At 34.4% G+C, this 18,622-nt stretch overlaps 1 protein-coding gene across 3 annotated transcripts in view; it reads left to right on the top strand.

Moving 5' to 3' along the window:
- Positions 1–18,622, top strand: part of GALNT13 (polypeptide N-acetylgalactosaminyltransferase 13) — a 534,707-nt gene that overhangs the window by 333,834 nt on the left and 182,251 nt on the right. For all 3 annotated transcript variants that reach the window (XM_082690946.1, XM_082690944.1, XM_082690945.1), the window contains 2 exons: positions 528–698; positions 14,626–14,743. In XM_082690946.1, the coding sequence (XP_082547072.1) occupies positions 528–698; positions 14,626–14,743 (289 nt within the window). The remainder of the gene's footprint in view (positions 1–527; positions 699–14,625; positions 14,744–18,622) is intronic.

Here is an 18,622-nt window from a genome sequence, read left to right as displayed (position 1 = left end):
GTTTGTTGATTTTTACTTGTTTGTTTCTATAGTAGATATTTTCTCCAGGAAAAAAAAATTCAGAACTCTTTAAACTAACCTGCCCCCTTTGAGATTCAAAATACCAGGTCTAATTTGCTATCATCCACTCTCTGCTTCTGCGTGCTGTTTTTTTTTTTCAGTGAGCTCTAGCTAAAATGATGCATAAGATCAAAGTAGAGCTACTAATCGTGCTGTGGGTGGAGGATTTATGAAAAATAGACCACGTTCATCCTGCTGAGTTAGTACTTAGAATACATTTGGAAATCAACTGGAAGACCAATTAGTATATTCGATTAGATTATAAATGATAGAATGAAGTAGAGACTATAAGCAAGATGTAGTAAAAGAAAATGACTTCCATTGAGACAGAGAATAAAATGAAAATAAAGTCATATTAAAGTCACAAAATGATTGAATTTCAGCTTAACATCTATACTGAGTCTGAAGAAGTTAATGTAGTATTTAAATTAATACTCATATGTAAACTGGTTTTGCTTTTTCTGCAGGAAAACAGTTGTATGCCCCATCATTGATGTGATTAGTGATGATACCTTTGAATATATGGCTGGGTCAGACATGACTTATGGGGGTTTTAACTGGAAACTGAATTTCCGTTGGTATCCTGTTCCCCAAAGAGAAATGGATAGGAGGAAAGGAGATAGAACATTACCTGTCAGGTATGTAGTGTATATCTTCCAAAGGATAGTATGTGTGTTTCTGTAATAATTAAGGAGTATTGTAAATCTGTGCTCTCATTTTTAAGTCTTTTAAAAGCATTACTTTTTGTTCATATACACATTTGCATGATCATTGCTTACATGATAATCTAAGAATCAGTGACAATATTAAATTTAGTTTAAATTAGCACAGGCAAATTTAACTATTGGCAGAAGTGCCAGATTTCTTTGGAAACTTTGTATATTCTGATACATAGAATATATTTATTGTGGATTTTCTATCTGACAGTCTTGATGATTCTTGTAAATATGTATCTTACCTAAATGCATATGCTTTATAAATAGAGATATTCTCAAAATTGAAATAACCAAAAATGTTTTGTCAGATACTCTAAATTTAACAACCTCAAAGAACTATCTTCCCTATGGATACAAAAGAAAGATCCATTTGGAAAATTCTAATATATTAACAATTATGAAGGATTTATTTTTGTTCTAAATTAAGTAAAAATAGCTACTTAATTTGAAGTATTGATTCATAAAATATGTTTGCTATTAATACAAAATAAGAAATATCATGTGTATCTTTAATTGTCCAGATAAGAATTACTCACTGTCTTAACATAAAATGATCACCTTCTTATTTTAACACATTATTGTGTACCTCTTACCTGCAACCAAAAATTGATTTCCTAACAATATATTTGAGAGGGAGGGTCACTAGTTTAGCTCTTTAAAGATTAATTTGGCAAATTGTGATTTAGTTTCATTCCAAAACTATATATATGACCCATTATCTAAACAATATATATGACCCATTATCTAAATTGTTGATCTCCTAACCTGCTGAAAAAATGACTTACCCATTGGCAAGACTGATTACCTAGTGAATGAATTAAAGCTAACTCTAAAAATTGGCTCATGAAAGAGAACAGCTGCTATCAAACAGTTAAAATTGGGATAGTTAACCCTCTTAAGGAGATAATTACTACATCAAAGAGAAAAAATGTGGCTCTGAACCGTTTCATAAAGACATGAAGTTATTATGTCAGTGTTTAAGTATAACTTAGTGGTCTTTAAATCTTGCTATAATCTTCACATTCACCAAGTCTTAGCGATCATTGCTTTTAACAACTTGAGGAAAGACAGGCACTTTTATTACCATTGTTCATTAGAAATCCTGTTTTCCCAGATCATGGTTTCATTTAGTGTTACCTGATTTTTCAGCTTCTAAACCTATGTCAGAATTTTCAGGATACTTGACCAGTACACTCAAATATAATGTGTTTATTCATTTGAGAATGAAGTTTGAAAGAATGTAATTTTTTAAAACACATTGGCAAAAGACATTCTTTATTTAACTTTATTTTCTCATAAGAGTGAAAAGGTAGATAGATAACTCAGAGTTACCCAACATTCACAGTAAGAAATTGTTAATCTCATACACAAAAGTAAAGATCTACATAGAAATTGGCCATTATTTCTCATCTTTCACCAGTTAAATAAAGGAAATATCCAGCTTGCTGTGTTTTAACCACAATTTACATGTTTTTACTATAGTAACATGGAGACCCAATAAAATCAAAGTATATTATATCTGTTTTTCCCAGTAATGGCACAGTATTTCACTTTATAAAGTGCTGAGGGAGCTGAAACAAGAGAAAGAGAGAAACCTCAGTCTTTGCTGAAGTTCCAGATTTTTATGGCAAAAGGTTAATTAATTCACAGCCTGTGTTGTAACAGCCTGCAGGTAATTTTCATCAGCATAGCTGTAATGTGAACTTTCTTTGTACTTGTAATCTATTACTCGAAGACGTGATCATTTTTCTCAAATTCGTACAAACAGATAAATCATTCTAGGTGTTGAAGATGATTTTTTTCCCTACTTGATTAACAGAATTCTGAATAGCTAAAGTGATTAAAATGAGGTTGAAATTTTAGCTTTTTTAGCAGAATGCCTCATTTAAAATGTCAGTTATGACAGAACTTTCGAGTGACTATAATTGGCTAGTTAGTCATCATTTAGAAATACAGTCATGCATCTGCATACATAGAGAACCAACTTGAACTTGTGACTTAACCTTAGCTATACCACATTTAAACTAAACTTTATAATGGTTGTACATATTATTCTATTGTCAACTTCTGGGCTTTGATATTTTCATTTTGATACTAAGTGAAGTTTGTAAAATACTTGGTATTTGTGAAGTTATGAGTTTGGAATAATAGCACACATAACCTTGAACATTTAGTTTTCTTAAATCAGTAAACTCTCCTTGACATTTTAGCAGTCATATTATATGATTTTTAGTAATATCTCAATTATATGTGCAACAATAGAGTAATCAAATTGTTAAACCAGAGGTCATAAACCAGGAGCTTATGTATCAGACATGCCGTGTAGATGTGGGTTTTGTTTTTTGGGTTTTTGTTTTTTTTTTGCATACATAGTGTTTTGCATTTTAAAAAATTACCAATATTAAAAAAAAATTTTTTTTATTAACATACAGTGTATTGTTTGTTTCAGGGGTACAGGTCTGTGATTCATCAGTCTTAAATAATTCATAGCACTCCCCATAGCACATACCCTTCCCAATGTCCATCACCCAGCCACTCAACCCCCCACACCCCCCTCCCCTCCAGCAGCTCTCAGTTTGTTTCCTGAGACGAAGAGTCTCTTAAGGTTTGTCTCCGTCTCTGGTTTCATCTTGTTTCGTTTTCTATCCCTTCCCCTATGATCCTTGTCTTATTTCTCAAATTCCTCAAATCAGTGAGATTATATGATAATTGTCCCTCTCGGATTGACATATTTCCCTTAGCATAATACCCTCTAGTTCCAGCCACACCATTGCAAATGGCAAGATTACCAACATTGTAAAAATAAGATGTTCTAAGTAAATGTATGAATTTTTATCTATCCTTGAAAAGTCAGATCTTGCTATAGTGGTCTTGTTTTCCTACTTTGGCACCATCAGGTGGGGTTGAGTAAAAGTTACCATTTACAAATAGCCTAAGGGGTGCCTGGGTGGCTCAGTCAGTTAAGCATCTGCTTTCAGCTCAGATCATGATTCCAGGGTCCTGGGGTCGAACCCTGCATCTGGCTCCCCTGCTCGTCAGGAAGGCTGCTTCTCCCTCTGCCTCTGCCTGCTGTTCCACCTCCTTGTGCTCTCTCTCTCTCTGGTATGTCAAATGAATGAATTAAAAAAAAAAAAATCTTCAAAAATAGCCTAAGGATTTACCTTAGTCCCCCAACCCCTTTTCTTGTGTGTTCCTGAGGTTGAGGCTGAGGATCAGTGTCCATTTGCCACCATTCTTTTTTTTTTTTTTTTTTTAAAGATTATTTATTTATTTAGTTAGTTGACAGACAAAGATCACAAGTAGGCAGAGAGGCAGGCAGGGAAAGAGGAGGAAGCAGGCTCCCCACTGAGCAGAGAGCCTGATGTGGGGCTCTATCCGAGGACCCCAGAATCATGACCTGAGCTGAAGGCAGAGGCTTTAACCCACTGAGCCACCCAGGTGCCCCCATTTGCCACCATTCTTGCTTAAAGAAATGTTTCTCGGTAACTGTCCCAGTCAAGCTTGTTGCAACTAATCAACTTCACGTGTTGACTTTTTTGTCTCGCTATAATCTTGTAAATTTGTGACCTTGACTTAGAGGCTACTGCCTGGGAAATGATTGAATTGGAAGCTCATGAAACATGTTAGCCCTGCATGAATACGCATCTCCATGACCTAATGGAATAGGGAACCAGTAACATAAGTTATATGGTAATGCAGATAATTCCCTAAATCATTTCATTAGGTTGGGGCTGTATTATGCATTTTGCTAGTATGTGTCTTTTTTTGAGGTGATATGGTTCAGGCTACTGAAGTGAGTTGGATTATGTATGCAAATATGCATGCCTCCCCGCTGTGGAGCCCTGTGCTAGGTTCTGCTCATACAAAAATGAATCTGGCTATCTCTGCTCTGAAGTGGCTCACTGGTGCTGGCCATTTGATGCTGGACAAGGGAATGGGGAGAGCCTAAGTGGCCAGAGTGCGGATGCACAGGAGTTAGACTACATCAACTGCTAGAGCAGTATGTGCTTCTGGAAGAATCTGGCTTTAATCTTACTGATTGTTTTAGTTTCTTAATTATGCCCTGTAGTAATCCTCAATAAATAATTACAAAGATAATAGTTTCTACTTTAATTTCTTTTTTTTATTAAAAAACCTACTAGTTATTTATCAAGTCTATATAGCTTTCTTTACTCTTTCTGTCTGCCTTATGGACTCTTTTACATTTAGTCATTATTAATATTCTTGACATGACTTTTTTCATTCTTATGTGGAATACCATATTCAGGATCTTCCTCAGGTAAAATAAAAGTGTTAGATTTGCTTCTAATATTTGCTCTCATAACAAATCAAACATAGATATAATGATGAATTTTATTTCTTACACATTTTACTTACTAGTGAGATCCCTTTTTATTAACATTTGTCTGATATTATACGTTTATTTTTCTCTCAACTGGAATTAGGAATTTGTAAAGAAGATAAAATTAATTAAACATTATTAATAACATCTCAGATTATAATTATTGTTCCTTATTGTGAAAAACTCATAAGATGTTCACATATATTAGTTCCTGTAACCTTCTAATGTGATATCATAGAGGAAGCATTGAGGCTGGCTTAGAAGGATCTAGGTTTTATTTGAAGCTCCTTCGATTGGGAAATTACCCCTTCTTCTCAACTATGAAAAGGAATATTATTCCCTCTTTTGCTTAACTTGTGAAGTGTTAACATGTTAAATGAGAAATATATTTGAAAGGAGTTACTTTAAATTTACTTCTGAAAATGTAAGTAACAAATATATATGTTCCTAAATAAATGTGACAAGTATCGAAAGATATAAAGAAGCAGAACACCAATGAGCCACCTCTTTTAGTATTTCATTATATTTCCTTCCAGAGGGTTTCTTTTCAGATAAATAGATTTTTCCATAATTGTTCTTATTTATTTATCTGAGAAAGAGAGCAAAAGACCAAGAGAAAGCAGGAGCAGGGGGAAGGGCAGAGGGAGAAGCAGGCTCCTCAATGAGCACGGATCCCAATGTGGGGCTTGATCCCAGGACCCCAAGAACACAACCTGAGCCAAAGTCTGATGCTTAACTAGCTGAGCCACCCAGGTGCCCCAGATTTCTCCACAATTTAAAAATTGACATATTATTGTTTTTATCCATGCCATTAATTTTTTTTCAAAAATAAAAATTTTAATGGTTGCTAGCATCTCAATTATTTACTTAGCATTTTAATTTTTTTAAAGATTTATTTATTTATTTTAGAGAGAGTGAAGGTTGAGAGAGAGCCGGGGTTGGGCAGAGAGAGAGAGAGAGAGAAAGGAGAGAGAATCCTAAAGCTGACTCCCTGCTGAGCATGGAGGCATGACATGGGGCTCAATCCCAGGACCCTGAAATCATGATCTGAGCCCAAATCAAGGGTCGGTCACTCAGCAGACTGAGCCACACAGACACCCCAGCTTTTTTTTATCTCTTATTAATCCAATTGAGAGGTGTTTTATGCTTAATTTTGCCAATTTTGTCTTCTGATTTTTTGCATATAATGTGGTCTTTTTAGAATTATTGCAATTAAGAAATATGAAATTTGTTTTAATATGTTGATACCTTTTGCCAGTTTGAGCCCCCCCCCAAATTATCAGGCTCTAATTTATAGTTCTTCTAGTAAGTATAATTAAAAAAAAACACACTTATTTTATTCTATAAAATGTTTTACAAATGAGACACAATATTTTCTATAATTTAATAGCAACTAAGAATATATTGATGGGGCTCCTAGGCTAAGAGGTGGGACATCGGGTGGCTCAGTCGGTTAAGCATCTGCCTTTGGCAGATTGGAGGGACAGCAGGGACCCATGATCACCGGGTCCTGGGATCCAGCCTCGCATCCAGCTCCCTGCTCAGTGGGGAGTCTGCTTCTCCCTTTCACTCTGCCTGCTGCTCCTCCTGCTTGTAGTCTCTCTTTCTCTCAAATAAATGAATAAAATCTATATATATTGCTTAATTTTTATCTGTCAGATGTTCTCTATTAGATTTTTCCCAGGCCAATGAAAATACATTTTACATTGGAGGAGAGAAGCAAAGATAATCTCAAATCCTGTGAAACACTTTTGTACAATAGAAGATACTAATGCAAAGCACAGTGAAGGGTTAAAATTATGGGATGAACAAAAACTTTGAAGGAAAAAGTTTGAAGGAAAAACTTTAGAATGTTCCAACTGTTCAACATTCTTCTTTAACTCATGTTAAAATCTAATGTACATTCATTTTAAAGAAAAAAATTGCACCTTATGTGGAGTATGTGAATCTATGTCTTCAAGAAAATAGCACATGTATATTATATTATTTCCTAATAGTTTAGAAGATAATTTATAAGACTTTCCTAGCATTCTGTTGTGATAAGATGAAAACAAGGTATTAACCAAAACATTTAAAAACATCTGGCCCCATTGTTTATTTTGACTCTTCCTACGCATAAAATGAAAGTAAAGGAAAGATAACAAATTTGCACCAATTACTGTACATCCTCTTGGAAGCTTAGGGTTTTATCAGGTTGTGAGGATTATGAAAAAGGATTAAGGAAAAAGGAAAAAAATAACTTTTGCTTTCCTGATATATAGGTCTTTAAGCACAAGTTGAAGTATTTCATTCCACACTTGTTGGTAAACGGGATCTTTGGCAGCAAAGCAAGCCATTTGCCCATACTAAGCAGAACTTTTCTCTTCTTCTTTTTTTTTTTTCTTTTTCTTATCTTTTAAAAATAGCTTTAAAACTGTTTGTGTGTTCCATAGACTAAAGGATTGAGTAGGTTTCCTTGTTCAGAGCTTAAACCACGGTGGGCTCTTAAAGTGGCAGTTTCTTCTCTACCAAAGCTGCGTCTTCTTACTCAAGTCTATATTCAAATGAGTATGATGATGTGCAGTATTTGACTAAACCCCATTTCTGTTCTCTATAAAAACCTTGAAATACATTCAACATTTGATTATTCATCACTCTAATAAAATCATAGTTACACTTTTACTTCCTTTCTGTCTCTTCTGCTTTCTATATTGGGGTTAATAGAGAGAAATTCACAGCATCCAATTTTCCTTTGGTTTCTAAACCTGCAAAATGGTTAACCAAATTATATTTTATAATTTAAAAAAATTGAGATTATATGAGTATTTCAGCTGTTTATGCCTCACATTTGTGCAAATAATAAAATATTTATGTCTATAATTTCTCTTTATTATGGCTTATTATATATATGAGAAATGTTATTAACACAGAGCTAAATACTTACAGGCTAGATGTTGTGTTATTTGATCATTGAAAATCACAGCTTGAAGCTGACCTACAGTCTCTCAAATCTTTAGATGTTTTTTTCCACAGAGACCTTACTTACTTGCCAAGTAAGATGAATAGAATCCTAATATATTAAAGGGAAAGACTAGTGAGAAGAAATGATGTTTCAATAACTTTGAAATAAAATGCTCTGAAGAGCAGTGCTAAAATTCATAGGAAAACACGGTGCATATATTTGGGGCTTAGAAATCAGGAAAAGTGTATATCTAATTAGCTACTTCAAATTCTTTGGTGCATATGGATACATTAAGAGATGACTAATTGGTAGATAGGGAGAGAGGTATGTAGGGAGAGGGAAAGAGAAAGGAAGGAAAGAAAAAAGAGAAGAGATGGGAAAGAAAGGAAAGAGAGGAGAGAAAAGAGAAAACAGAGAAAAAAGAGAAAAGAAAGATTGTTTCCTTAATTGGGCTACTGACTATCTGGGGGCTCTGGAACAAGTCATTTAAACACATTGCAACTAAATTTGGTTGACCAGCTCTATACGAATTCTAAAGTTCTAAAATACTATAATTCTATTAAAATTAATTAAATTCTGAAAGTAATTTTTAAAATGCTGATTATAATCCAGCCAAACACAAATGTTGTCTCTTCCTTATTAAAATTAATATTTAAAATGTATAGTTCTTGTTTTGTTCTGGTACTACTCTAATAGTGTTATATCCATTAATACATATATCCTCATTTTATAGATGTTCCTATTAAGAGCTAAACACTTTGAATACAGGAAGATAGTTAATAATAGATTAAGCTGGAACACAGAGTTTAAGTGGCTTACCAAAGGTCACAATGTGGGGTTGGGTTTTAACCCCAGTCAGTTTAGATACAAGTCTGTGCTCCTAAAAAGTAAACTTACCCTCTCTTGAGTCTCCTGTGATCTCCGCTTTTTACACATGTGGTGTTGATCCTAGTGTGATATAATTGACTTACCATCTTATTGGTGAAAATGTAGACATTACAGTTTAGCGTTAATGAATAATCAGATGTGTTTTGTCATAATTTCTTTAACTTTGCCGACTTCTGGTGAAATACTTCAGTGTTTTTTCCAAGTCAAATCCTTACTTTTTGGAATCCTTTCCTATAGTCTACATTGTGACAAAAAACTTTGTGTCTTTAATATTAAAATACTATCAAGCTCAATCCCCAAAACTTCTAGATGATAAAATCCTGGAATGACCTAAGGCATCTTTGTTACTTATCAGTTTAGTAGATGTGAAGAAAGAATTATTTTTGTAATTTTGGAAATAAAGTTGCAGGTGATTTTAACTTACAAATAGTTTGCTTTGTGGGCATGGGGATACATGCTTATTTGTTTATTTTACTTATTTAACAAGTATCTATTAATAGTCTAATAATATTAAATATATTAGCTATATATATAAAGGTGGCAAAATACATGCAGAAATAAATATAATACTCAAAAAAAAACATAAAAATAAAAAAGTAACAAAGTGCCTTGAGAGAGAAAGAGACTGAGGGCTATTGAAGGAGGCAGAAGGGAAGGATCATATCCAGATTGGAGGGATAGCAGCTGTACTGAGGGCAGGCTGCATGGAATAATAGTCTTTGGCCTAAGAATAGAGCAGGTTTGAACATACACCAGAAGTTTCCAAAGGGAAATCCAAGTGACAAGTGGATGTGGATATGTGCACCGGAGTGGGAAAGTTCCTGTTAACAGCTAAACACTTTGAATATAGGAAAATAGTTAAAAAGGAATGGAGATGATCTTTGGGTGGCACCACATCACTGATGTCACCATAAGGAGCTGGGATTTCTATTTTTTAAGAGAGAGTGCATGAATTGGGGGGTGGGGAGGGGTAGGACCGTGGGAGATGGAGAGAGACTCTCAGATCCAAGATGAGTGTTGAACCCAACACAGGGCTTGATCTCACAACCCCAAGGTCATGACCAGAGCCGAAATCAGTAGTCGGAAGCTTAACCAACGGAGCCATCCAGGCACCCCTGGAATTTATTTAATAAAATAGATACTTAAGCATCTCGTAAATAGTTTCAGAAGAGTTTTGATTTAGAAAGATTAATCTGGCTATGGTTTGTTGAGTGAATTTTGGAAGCAGGAGACTCCAGAAGCAAGAGGATTACCTTAACAGAGTTAGAAGTAAGAGGACTAAAATTGGATAGCGACCGTGATAACAGAGAGCAAAGAGTCAGAAATATTTTGGGGGGAAAAAAAAAACACCAGGAAGTATTTGTGAAATGATTGAATGGGGCACAGAAAAGAAAGTTGTTAAAAGGGGTTTTATCCTTTCGTATTGAGATTCCGGAAGTAACTAGAGGACACTGAAGGAAAAGCATACATGGAAGGATAGCACAGGTTCAGTACTATTTTGTATACCGTGAGCAGACTCAATGGGATTTATTTTTTTTTTAAGAAAACATCTAGAAAGTAATTAGAAAAACACAAAAAAATGCATAAAGAGGCAATGAAAAAAGAAAACATGAGTTTGGACTCTGCCTCACAGAGAGCACAATTAAAGGCATACAGTGAAAGAGCTTCTATAGGTAAGGAGTATAGGAAGGGGAAAGTTCCACTGAGAGGTCCTTAGGAAGACTACATATTCGGACAAAAGAAGATAATTATTAAGTACACACATCTACAAAACAGTATTCTAATTGTATATAATACTCATGTCACAAACATGGAATTAGGAACTTGAGACAGCCAGCAAGGAAAAGGAAAAGGAAGGGACAGTAGTAAGAATCATAAAGTGGGGACAGCTGGGTGGCTCAGTGAGTTAAGCCACTGCCTTCTGCTCAGGTCATGATCTCAGGATTCTGGGATCGAGTCCCACATCGGGCTCTCTGCTCAGCGGGGAGCCTGCTTCCTCCTCTCTCTCTCTCTGCCTGCCTCTCTGCCTACTTGTGATCTCTCTCTCTCTCTGTCAAATAAATAAATAAATCTTTAAAAAAAAAAAGAATCATAAAGTGAATAAGGAAAACCTCTCTGGAAAAAACGCAGTTGGAGTCAGGGGTGAAATGTGTTTTAAGCAGGGAGGTCGAATGGTGTTCAAATGCTTCCAAAAGAAGACATTTGAAAGAAAGCCTATTGAAGTTCAGAATCAGTGTGGACTTTTCAGAAAGAAGTTATTGTAGAGGTGGGAGCAAGATCCAGATTCCAGTTAGAAGGTCAAGAGGAGTTGAGGAAGTATGTGAGAGCATCCTTTCAATAAGGTTACCAGTGAAGGGAATAGAAAATATATATCCCTCGTTTGAGTGAGTTGTAGGGTGGGGTGAAGAACTATTCTGGTTTAGAATAGAACTTGATTGAACAGTACCATAAACTCTAGGGGACAGTCTAGAAACCAAAGGCGTAAAACATTAATGTAATAGTCAATGAGCAAGTGGCTGAAAGAATAGTCAGAAAAGAGCCGGCTGAGGGCAGAAGAGTGGATGTTAGCTCATAATGAAGAAGGAGACACTCTTTGTTCTGAGGCAGGAGTAAGGAAGAGGCCATGAGAAGACAGACACATACTGAGACTGAAGGAGTTTAGAGTTCATGGCCGAGGGAATTTTGATTTTATGCGTTGCCTTAATCTTCAGTTTTTTGAGATGAGTCCAGAACTTTTAGGTAAGAGTCCATTAAAAAATGAGACAGGTGAGCAAATTAAAGGATTGTTAAGGTGAGCAGATAAAAGGATTGTTAGCTGTTCATAGGCTAAGCCGAGGGAATGTGGACTTGATGTATTACCAGTTGATCTCATTTTAATACTTTTTCAGTGATTCTCTGGTTCTGAGGAGCAGAAGTAGATAACGCAAGGGTAGGTTTACCCAGACACTGAAATTTACAAAAAGAGAATTGGGTCAGTTAAGGGAAGGCCAGAGAACTTAGGATGCTAAGCTGTTTTTTTCACTGACCTGGCAGAACCTTGGAGAGCAAGTGAGAGGACAGAAAGGAGCAATTCCTGAAGGGGGTTATTATGTGGGAATGAGTAGTTAAGGAACCCTAAACACAGAGGTGGAATAAAAAAGTGACTGTTACAGGATTGAAATAGGAGCAGTTAAAAAATAGAAAGTTGTGTTCCTAGAGGCAGATTTCAGAATTCAACATCTTGGATCTGAAGTAGATTGAAATGGTTTTGAAATGAAATGAGGGTGTGTGTGAGAAGTCAAAATTAAGTGAAGGACACTCAAGACCAATGAATGGTTATCAGCAACAGTGAAGACAGATTTAAAGATATACCACCTAACCTTATTAACTATTTGTTATGTGCTGGGAATTGTGCTAAGTGCTTCACTTCTACTAACTCCGTTCATCTTCACCTACTGACTGTGTGGTAGGCAGTAGTCACAGCCATTGGTCTGATTATTTCTCCCCTTCCCAGCCAATGGGTTAAATTGATTAACAGGGTTAGTCCTTACATAGGTTTTTAATTTTCTAGGCATCCTGAACGCTTAAGGTCCACACAGTCATATGCAAATAATTCATTAGGGACAGTACAGAAGAGTTAACTTAGATTAGAATAGAACATGTTGCATAACACCTAGGTATGGCTGTAGATATTATATAAGGCACAGTCTCTGGACTGTTTGAGAGAGCTAACATTGCAAATCCAAAAAAAAAAAAAAAAAAAAGAAAAAGAATAAACCCTCTCCCTAGAAGCATCTGTCTTCAGAAAATAAAGGACTTTTTTTTTTTTTGAGGAATTGTGACTTTATGTTCTTATTTTTGTTACCTTTTAAGCATAAGTGAAACTTTTGAGTCATTCTTATGATTAAATATATAAATTATTTTTGTCATTTATTATACATTTCTCATATATTTGTAGGAATTATGACCAACATTAAAATGAAATTCAATGCATTTATTTAAGCTAAATGCATCAGTACTTGATTAGTAAATAGAGAAGTGGGTAGGCACTCTGAACTGATCATTAAAAATGCATCACTTAACATTCTTAAGCACTTGGTTGCATTATGATAAGATAATTGCAGCAATTTTTGTTCCTAGTTTCATTAAATGGACTACCCAGCACTATTACACCTTGTATAGTTATTACTGCAGAATTTCAAAACCCCAATCAGGTGAGGGTCGTGGCTACTCCATAATTACTATCTGTTTGGCTGTGTTAGTGTTTCTCATTATAACTCAGAAGGTCAATGATACTGTTCATGATAGCAAGGCAGCAAGACCAGAAGTAATAAAATAGTTCTGAGACTAAGGAGGCTCTGCTACTCCAGCTGATGGACAGTTAATTGCTTGAGTATAAAAGAGTGAGAGCACTGGGAGAAATAGAGAACTTTGCAATATGGTCGGTATCCAAGTACAATATTATTTGGTGTTTTTTCAATAAACTACATTGTTCAGTTAGAGGACAGGAGCATATCCTATGGCAGAAGAGGATATAATCTTGAGAAAAACAACGTTTGTTCTTGTTTTTTTTTCCCCCACAATCTCAGACTATTTGGATGAGCATTCCAAAACCCTTAGATCTGCATTTCTCCTCTTCAGCAGCACATTAGAATCACCAGGGGACTTTACGCATTACGAAAGATGGCGCCCCACCCCAGGCCAATTAAATCTGAATCTGTGGAGAGCAATACCCAAGCATGGAAATGTGTTTTTTAAAGGTGTTTCGGGGGCCTCTAATGTGCTAGGAAGGTTTAAAACCTCTCTTCTAACAATTAACATTAAAAAATAATAATTGTCAGTATAGATAGATCCTTTTGTGAAAAACTAGAATTTTCTATTTTAGTTTCAATTTATATGGCTTATATAGGAAGACTTGCATAGTTCATACATTAACCATTGACTTTGATTAATCTCTTAAAATTAATTAAGTAATCCTGTATAAACTTAACATTTGATGTCATAGTTCCTATAGAGAAATTTCAAATGTGAGAGTCGAAAGACATTTATTCCTAGGAAAAAGTTTTAGATGCTGTGCAAAATGTTCTTTTTAATCAAATGGGATTTATGTCTATCCATAGGGTTGTGTGATTAACTTTATCATTTTACTTGAGTAAAGAGAAAAATAAGTGAATAGATGTAAAGCTCTTTAAAAAAATATTTCTGTATCTATTGTTAGATACTTATTGCCTATAAACATTTTATAGTGTTTAATATTTTTATATTTAAATAGATTATAGATCATTTCATAGAGAAACCATTCGCACAGGTTTCTAGAATTCACATTAAAATTATGTATAATTAGGTGACAAAAGATCACAACTGGTAAGGCTAAGAACACTAACTTCTCTTCACTATGCCTTTCAGAGGGAATATAGATGCCTCCCTCTTAAGTGGTCAGTGTACCTTCCATATTATCTATTTATCACCGGTAAGAAAAATAGAGACTAATCTAAATTTAGTTTTATAGAAAATGTGAAATAAAATGCTGCTTACCAATTTTAAAACCTCTGGCTCCTTGGCTTTATGTTTCCAGTTTGAGATTTTTGAGTACTATTTTTTTTTTATTTAAAATGTCTCAAAACTATTTGCTATAGTCTCATTAAAGTCCACACATTGTTTTCAAAAAATATTCTTTTCTTTTTGTTTTTTTCAACTAGGACCCCTACTATGGCTGGTGGCCTATTTTCTATTGACAGAAACTACTTTGAAGAGATAGGAACTTACGATGCAGGAATGGATATCTGGGGTGGAGAGAATCTTGAAATGTCTTTTAGGGTAATTCCATTTTACTTTATTTTTTTAACTCTGAACACACTATGCTGTAGCATGCACATACAGACCCAGTAATTTACTGTCAAATCTTTTTTTTTTTTTTTGTGAAGTGATGCAAATTACTGATCAGTTGGTCATTTTGATACTTATTTAGAAGATTTGCTAGAGTCTTTTTGCATGCAATATTTACTATTAAATGGGAAATTAAAGTTTTCAAAAATAATTCTTTTATTCATGTGCAAAGACATTAGGGCTTTCAGTTTTTGAAATAAAGAAGGGCTTTATTTTTTTAAATAAAGCATTACCCTTTAAAATCACATTGTGTTTTTGAACTGAAATTTGGAAGTATTTATGTTACCTGAATTTGCAGGTGCTACCTGAGGTTATTTTCAAATACCTTTAAGAATAACCTGTGATCAAAGAAACTCTGGATAATTCTGCATGTAGCATGATTGATTTCACAATTATAGACATTAGTGTTTGATGAATCAGTTTGAATAATGCAAATTCACTTATTAAAAGGCCTTCCAAGCAAATGAAAAGTTAAGGATTAATCCTTCATGCATATGATATTGGAAAATATATGAATAATTTTTATATTTTATTATATATAGAAATCTAAAAAGCAGACACATAAATGTGCCTTCATGCTAACAGATGATAAGTGCTAGAATACTGTTTTTTCTTCAAACCACATATATTATTATTTTTAAATGAATTAAGTTAATAACACTGTTGTTTTCTTTCTTTGTAGAATTTAACATGAAATATTCAAAACACTGTATTGATTTTGCCAAAATTATGTAATAAGATTATTAGAGTTTAGATATAATTATCTGTGAAGTGCAAGAGTTATAACTTTTAGTTTCTCATTTAGAAAGTAAAGTTTGTTTTTCACTAACAAAATATAATTATATGATGTGTAAGAAAAGTAAAAATTTGAGAATAAGAATTACTTTGAATTTATGTAATGCGGAATTTGGTGGATCTCAGTAATCTGAATTATTTTAGAACCACTAGAATGGCCTTCTTGTACAATTTTTTTGCCTATAAACCTTCCTTATAGCCAAATGTCTGAGAACATCATTAGCTAATGGAGTTTTGTCCTTTCCATATTTGCTTATGCACTTACAGTCAGATTAGAACTTGCCCCACGAGATTTAGCACCATACTCAGGAATGTCTTCTTGACATCAGGCACATTATATATCTTTGCATAACCTTTAGGGACATTTGGGGATCCTTTTCACTTGGTGTAGTTCTCAAAGTGCAGAAAATAAGAGATAACGGTTAAAAAAAGAACAGAGGAGTGGAAGGAAGGAAGGAAACAAGGAATGAAGGAAGGTAGTATATTCAAAAGTTGAACAAAAAATTTTCTCTTGCCCTGAGATGTAGGAATGAGAGTATTTACCCATTCATTAGCTGATGTTTCTTTTATGTTGTGCTGGGATTATACAAGGAAAAAAATCAATATAGCAATATTGCTATTATCTTTGATCCTATTACCTACTTTTTTTCCCCTTAACTATTAAGCTTGAATCTCTGCCAGTGGACTCCCCTTACTTTCATCACATAGCTTCCATATCAGATGGATGTTCTCTATCCAACTAATTGAAAGCTATGTTAGGGAGCAGCCTAGTGGAGTAATACGAAAAACTAGGAGAACATGATCAGAAAAGGCAACAGATACATAAATGCACCAAAAAGGAGGATTGGGGAATATGGTAGGTGAAACAGATACCAGGGGGACAGACAGAGTGAATGCAACTGGTGGCTGTAGGAATGATCAGATCCCTGGAAAATGACACAGGAGATTAGTTTTGATTGGTTGTATGAAATTACGAAGAAATAAAGCACAGTAACATCCCCTTATATGTGGTTTTGCTTTCCGCGGTTTCAGTTACCTGCGGTCAACTGTAATCCAGAAGCAGATGATCTTCCTTCTGATGTATTGTCAGAAGGTCAACAGTAGTAGCCTAATGCTATGTCACAATGCCTACATCATTTACCTCACTTCATCTCATCATGTAGATATTTTATTATCTTGTATCATCACAAGAAGAGGGGTGAGTACAGTACAATAATATATTTTCAGAGAGAGAACATAGTCACATAAATTTTATTACAGTATATTCTTATAATTGTTCATTTTATGATTAATGATTATTGCTAAGCTCTCACCATGCCTAGTTTATATATTAAACTTTATTGTAGGTATGTATATATAGAAAAAAGGGTTTGGTACCATCCTTGGTTTCAGGCATCCACTGGGGGCTTGGAAAATACCATCCATGAATAAGGGGAGACTACCATAAAAAGTGACTGATTTGAATATTTTTAAATGAACCACTGGCTTCAGTTTCCATATACTTCTTACAGAAACAAAGTATTTATTTTGCTTTCTATTAGACTCTTCTCTTTCTATGACTTGAATGTAAATGTGTTTTTGATATTTAATACTCTAGCTAAGGAAGATATTGAGTAAGAGAAAATGCTAGGACAGTATATTACAAAAAAACGAGACTCTCCCTTCAGAATAATTTCATGAAAAGATATGTGACCTAATGAAATGATAATATGTTGAAGATTTAAAATCAGAAAACCTGAGGCTAATATCTGGGTCAGTCATTATGCAACAGACATATGTTGAGCATGTAGTATGTGCTATACACTTTTCAGATGCTGAGGCTTCAAAAATGAATAAGGCATGATGCTTTTACTCTCCAAGAACCACATTTCCTTGAGAGAGATACGTAGGTATTATTGACAGTAAAATGCGATGATTTATCTTTAAAAAATCTGTATGAGATTTTCTTGACTCTGTCATATTAGTATAGGGAAATCACTCAACCTCCATTGTGAAAAGGTGAATAAAATAATAGTGAAGTTAATATTTTGTAGCTCTAGTCTGTTCAGGTGGGATAAGTAAAAACCATGGAAAAATTAAGAGCTTATAAAATATTAGCATTTTATCTGGTGCTAAGGAGTTCAAGATAATCCAAAAGAATGTATTTGTGTAGATTTATTTATAACAGTAGCACTTGGCTTTTGATACCCTAAGTATTGTAAGTACGGAGAGGTGTTGAAAAGGAGATGAAAACTAGAGACCTCCTAAGAAAGATACATCTTACCTCTTACACACAATAAATTTGAATATGGTTTCAGAGGGTTGAAGAATCCCTTGACTTCTCAGGATGAATATCTTCAGCATAAAATAATAGTGACTTGTAATACTTATAAAGCTTATAAGTGGAATAGCTGAGAATTGAACTCCGGCATTCTGAGACGAGTGGCTATGTTACTATCATATTACTACTTCTCCATTAAGATTTATATTTTCATAACATGACAGTCTTAACAGCTGATAGTATTATCAAGAGAGAAGGGAGGAGCTAACAAACAAATGTAATCTTCCTCCACAGTTCTGAGATGGTTGTCTCATCTAGTGATCTTATCTTCCTCTTACAGGCTTTAGCCTCTTAGAATTGATGATACACATCCAATAGGTGTGTGAATGTGTACAGGTACATCCTAATGCTTCTGAAAACTTGGTCTCATATATTGCTCTCCACTCCATTATATAACAATCAAAATAACGTAAATCTTAAGAATACTGTTTAAGCATAAATGTTCATTTATTTAGCCAATGTTTATTGAGTTCTTATTCATTAGTTGTCAGGGATACAGTTGTGAACAAAACAGACAAAACTTTGTGTCCCTATGGCACTTATATGTTAGTGGAGACAAATAGTAAACAAAATAAATAAATATATTAAAATTTTAGTGGTAAGTGTTAAAGAGAAAAAATAAGGGAAGAGGAATATGAAATGGTAGACGTTAGAGATGGGTAGGGGTTGAAATTTTAAATAGGAAGAACTCAGAA

The sequence above is a fragment of the Mustela nivalis genome (assembly GCF_964662115.1).
Source record: "Mustela nivalis genome assembly, chromosome: 11".
In the NCBI taxonomy this organism is placed as follows: domain Eukaryota; kingdom Metazoa; phylum Chordata; class Mammalia; order Carnivora; family Mustelidae; genus Mustela; species Mustela nivalis.
The sequence above is the reverse complement of the archived record's forward strand: the minus strand, read 5'-3'. Positions and strand labels throughout refer to the sequence as shown.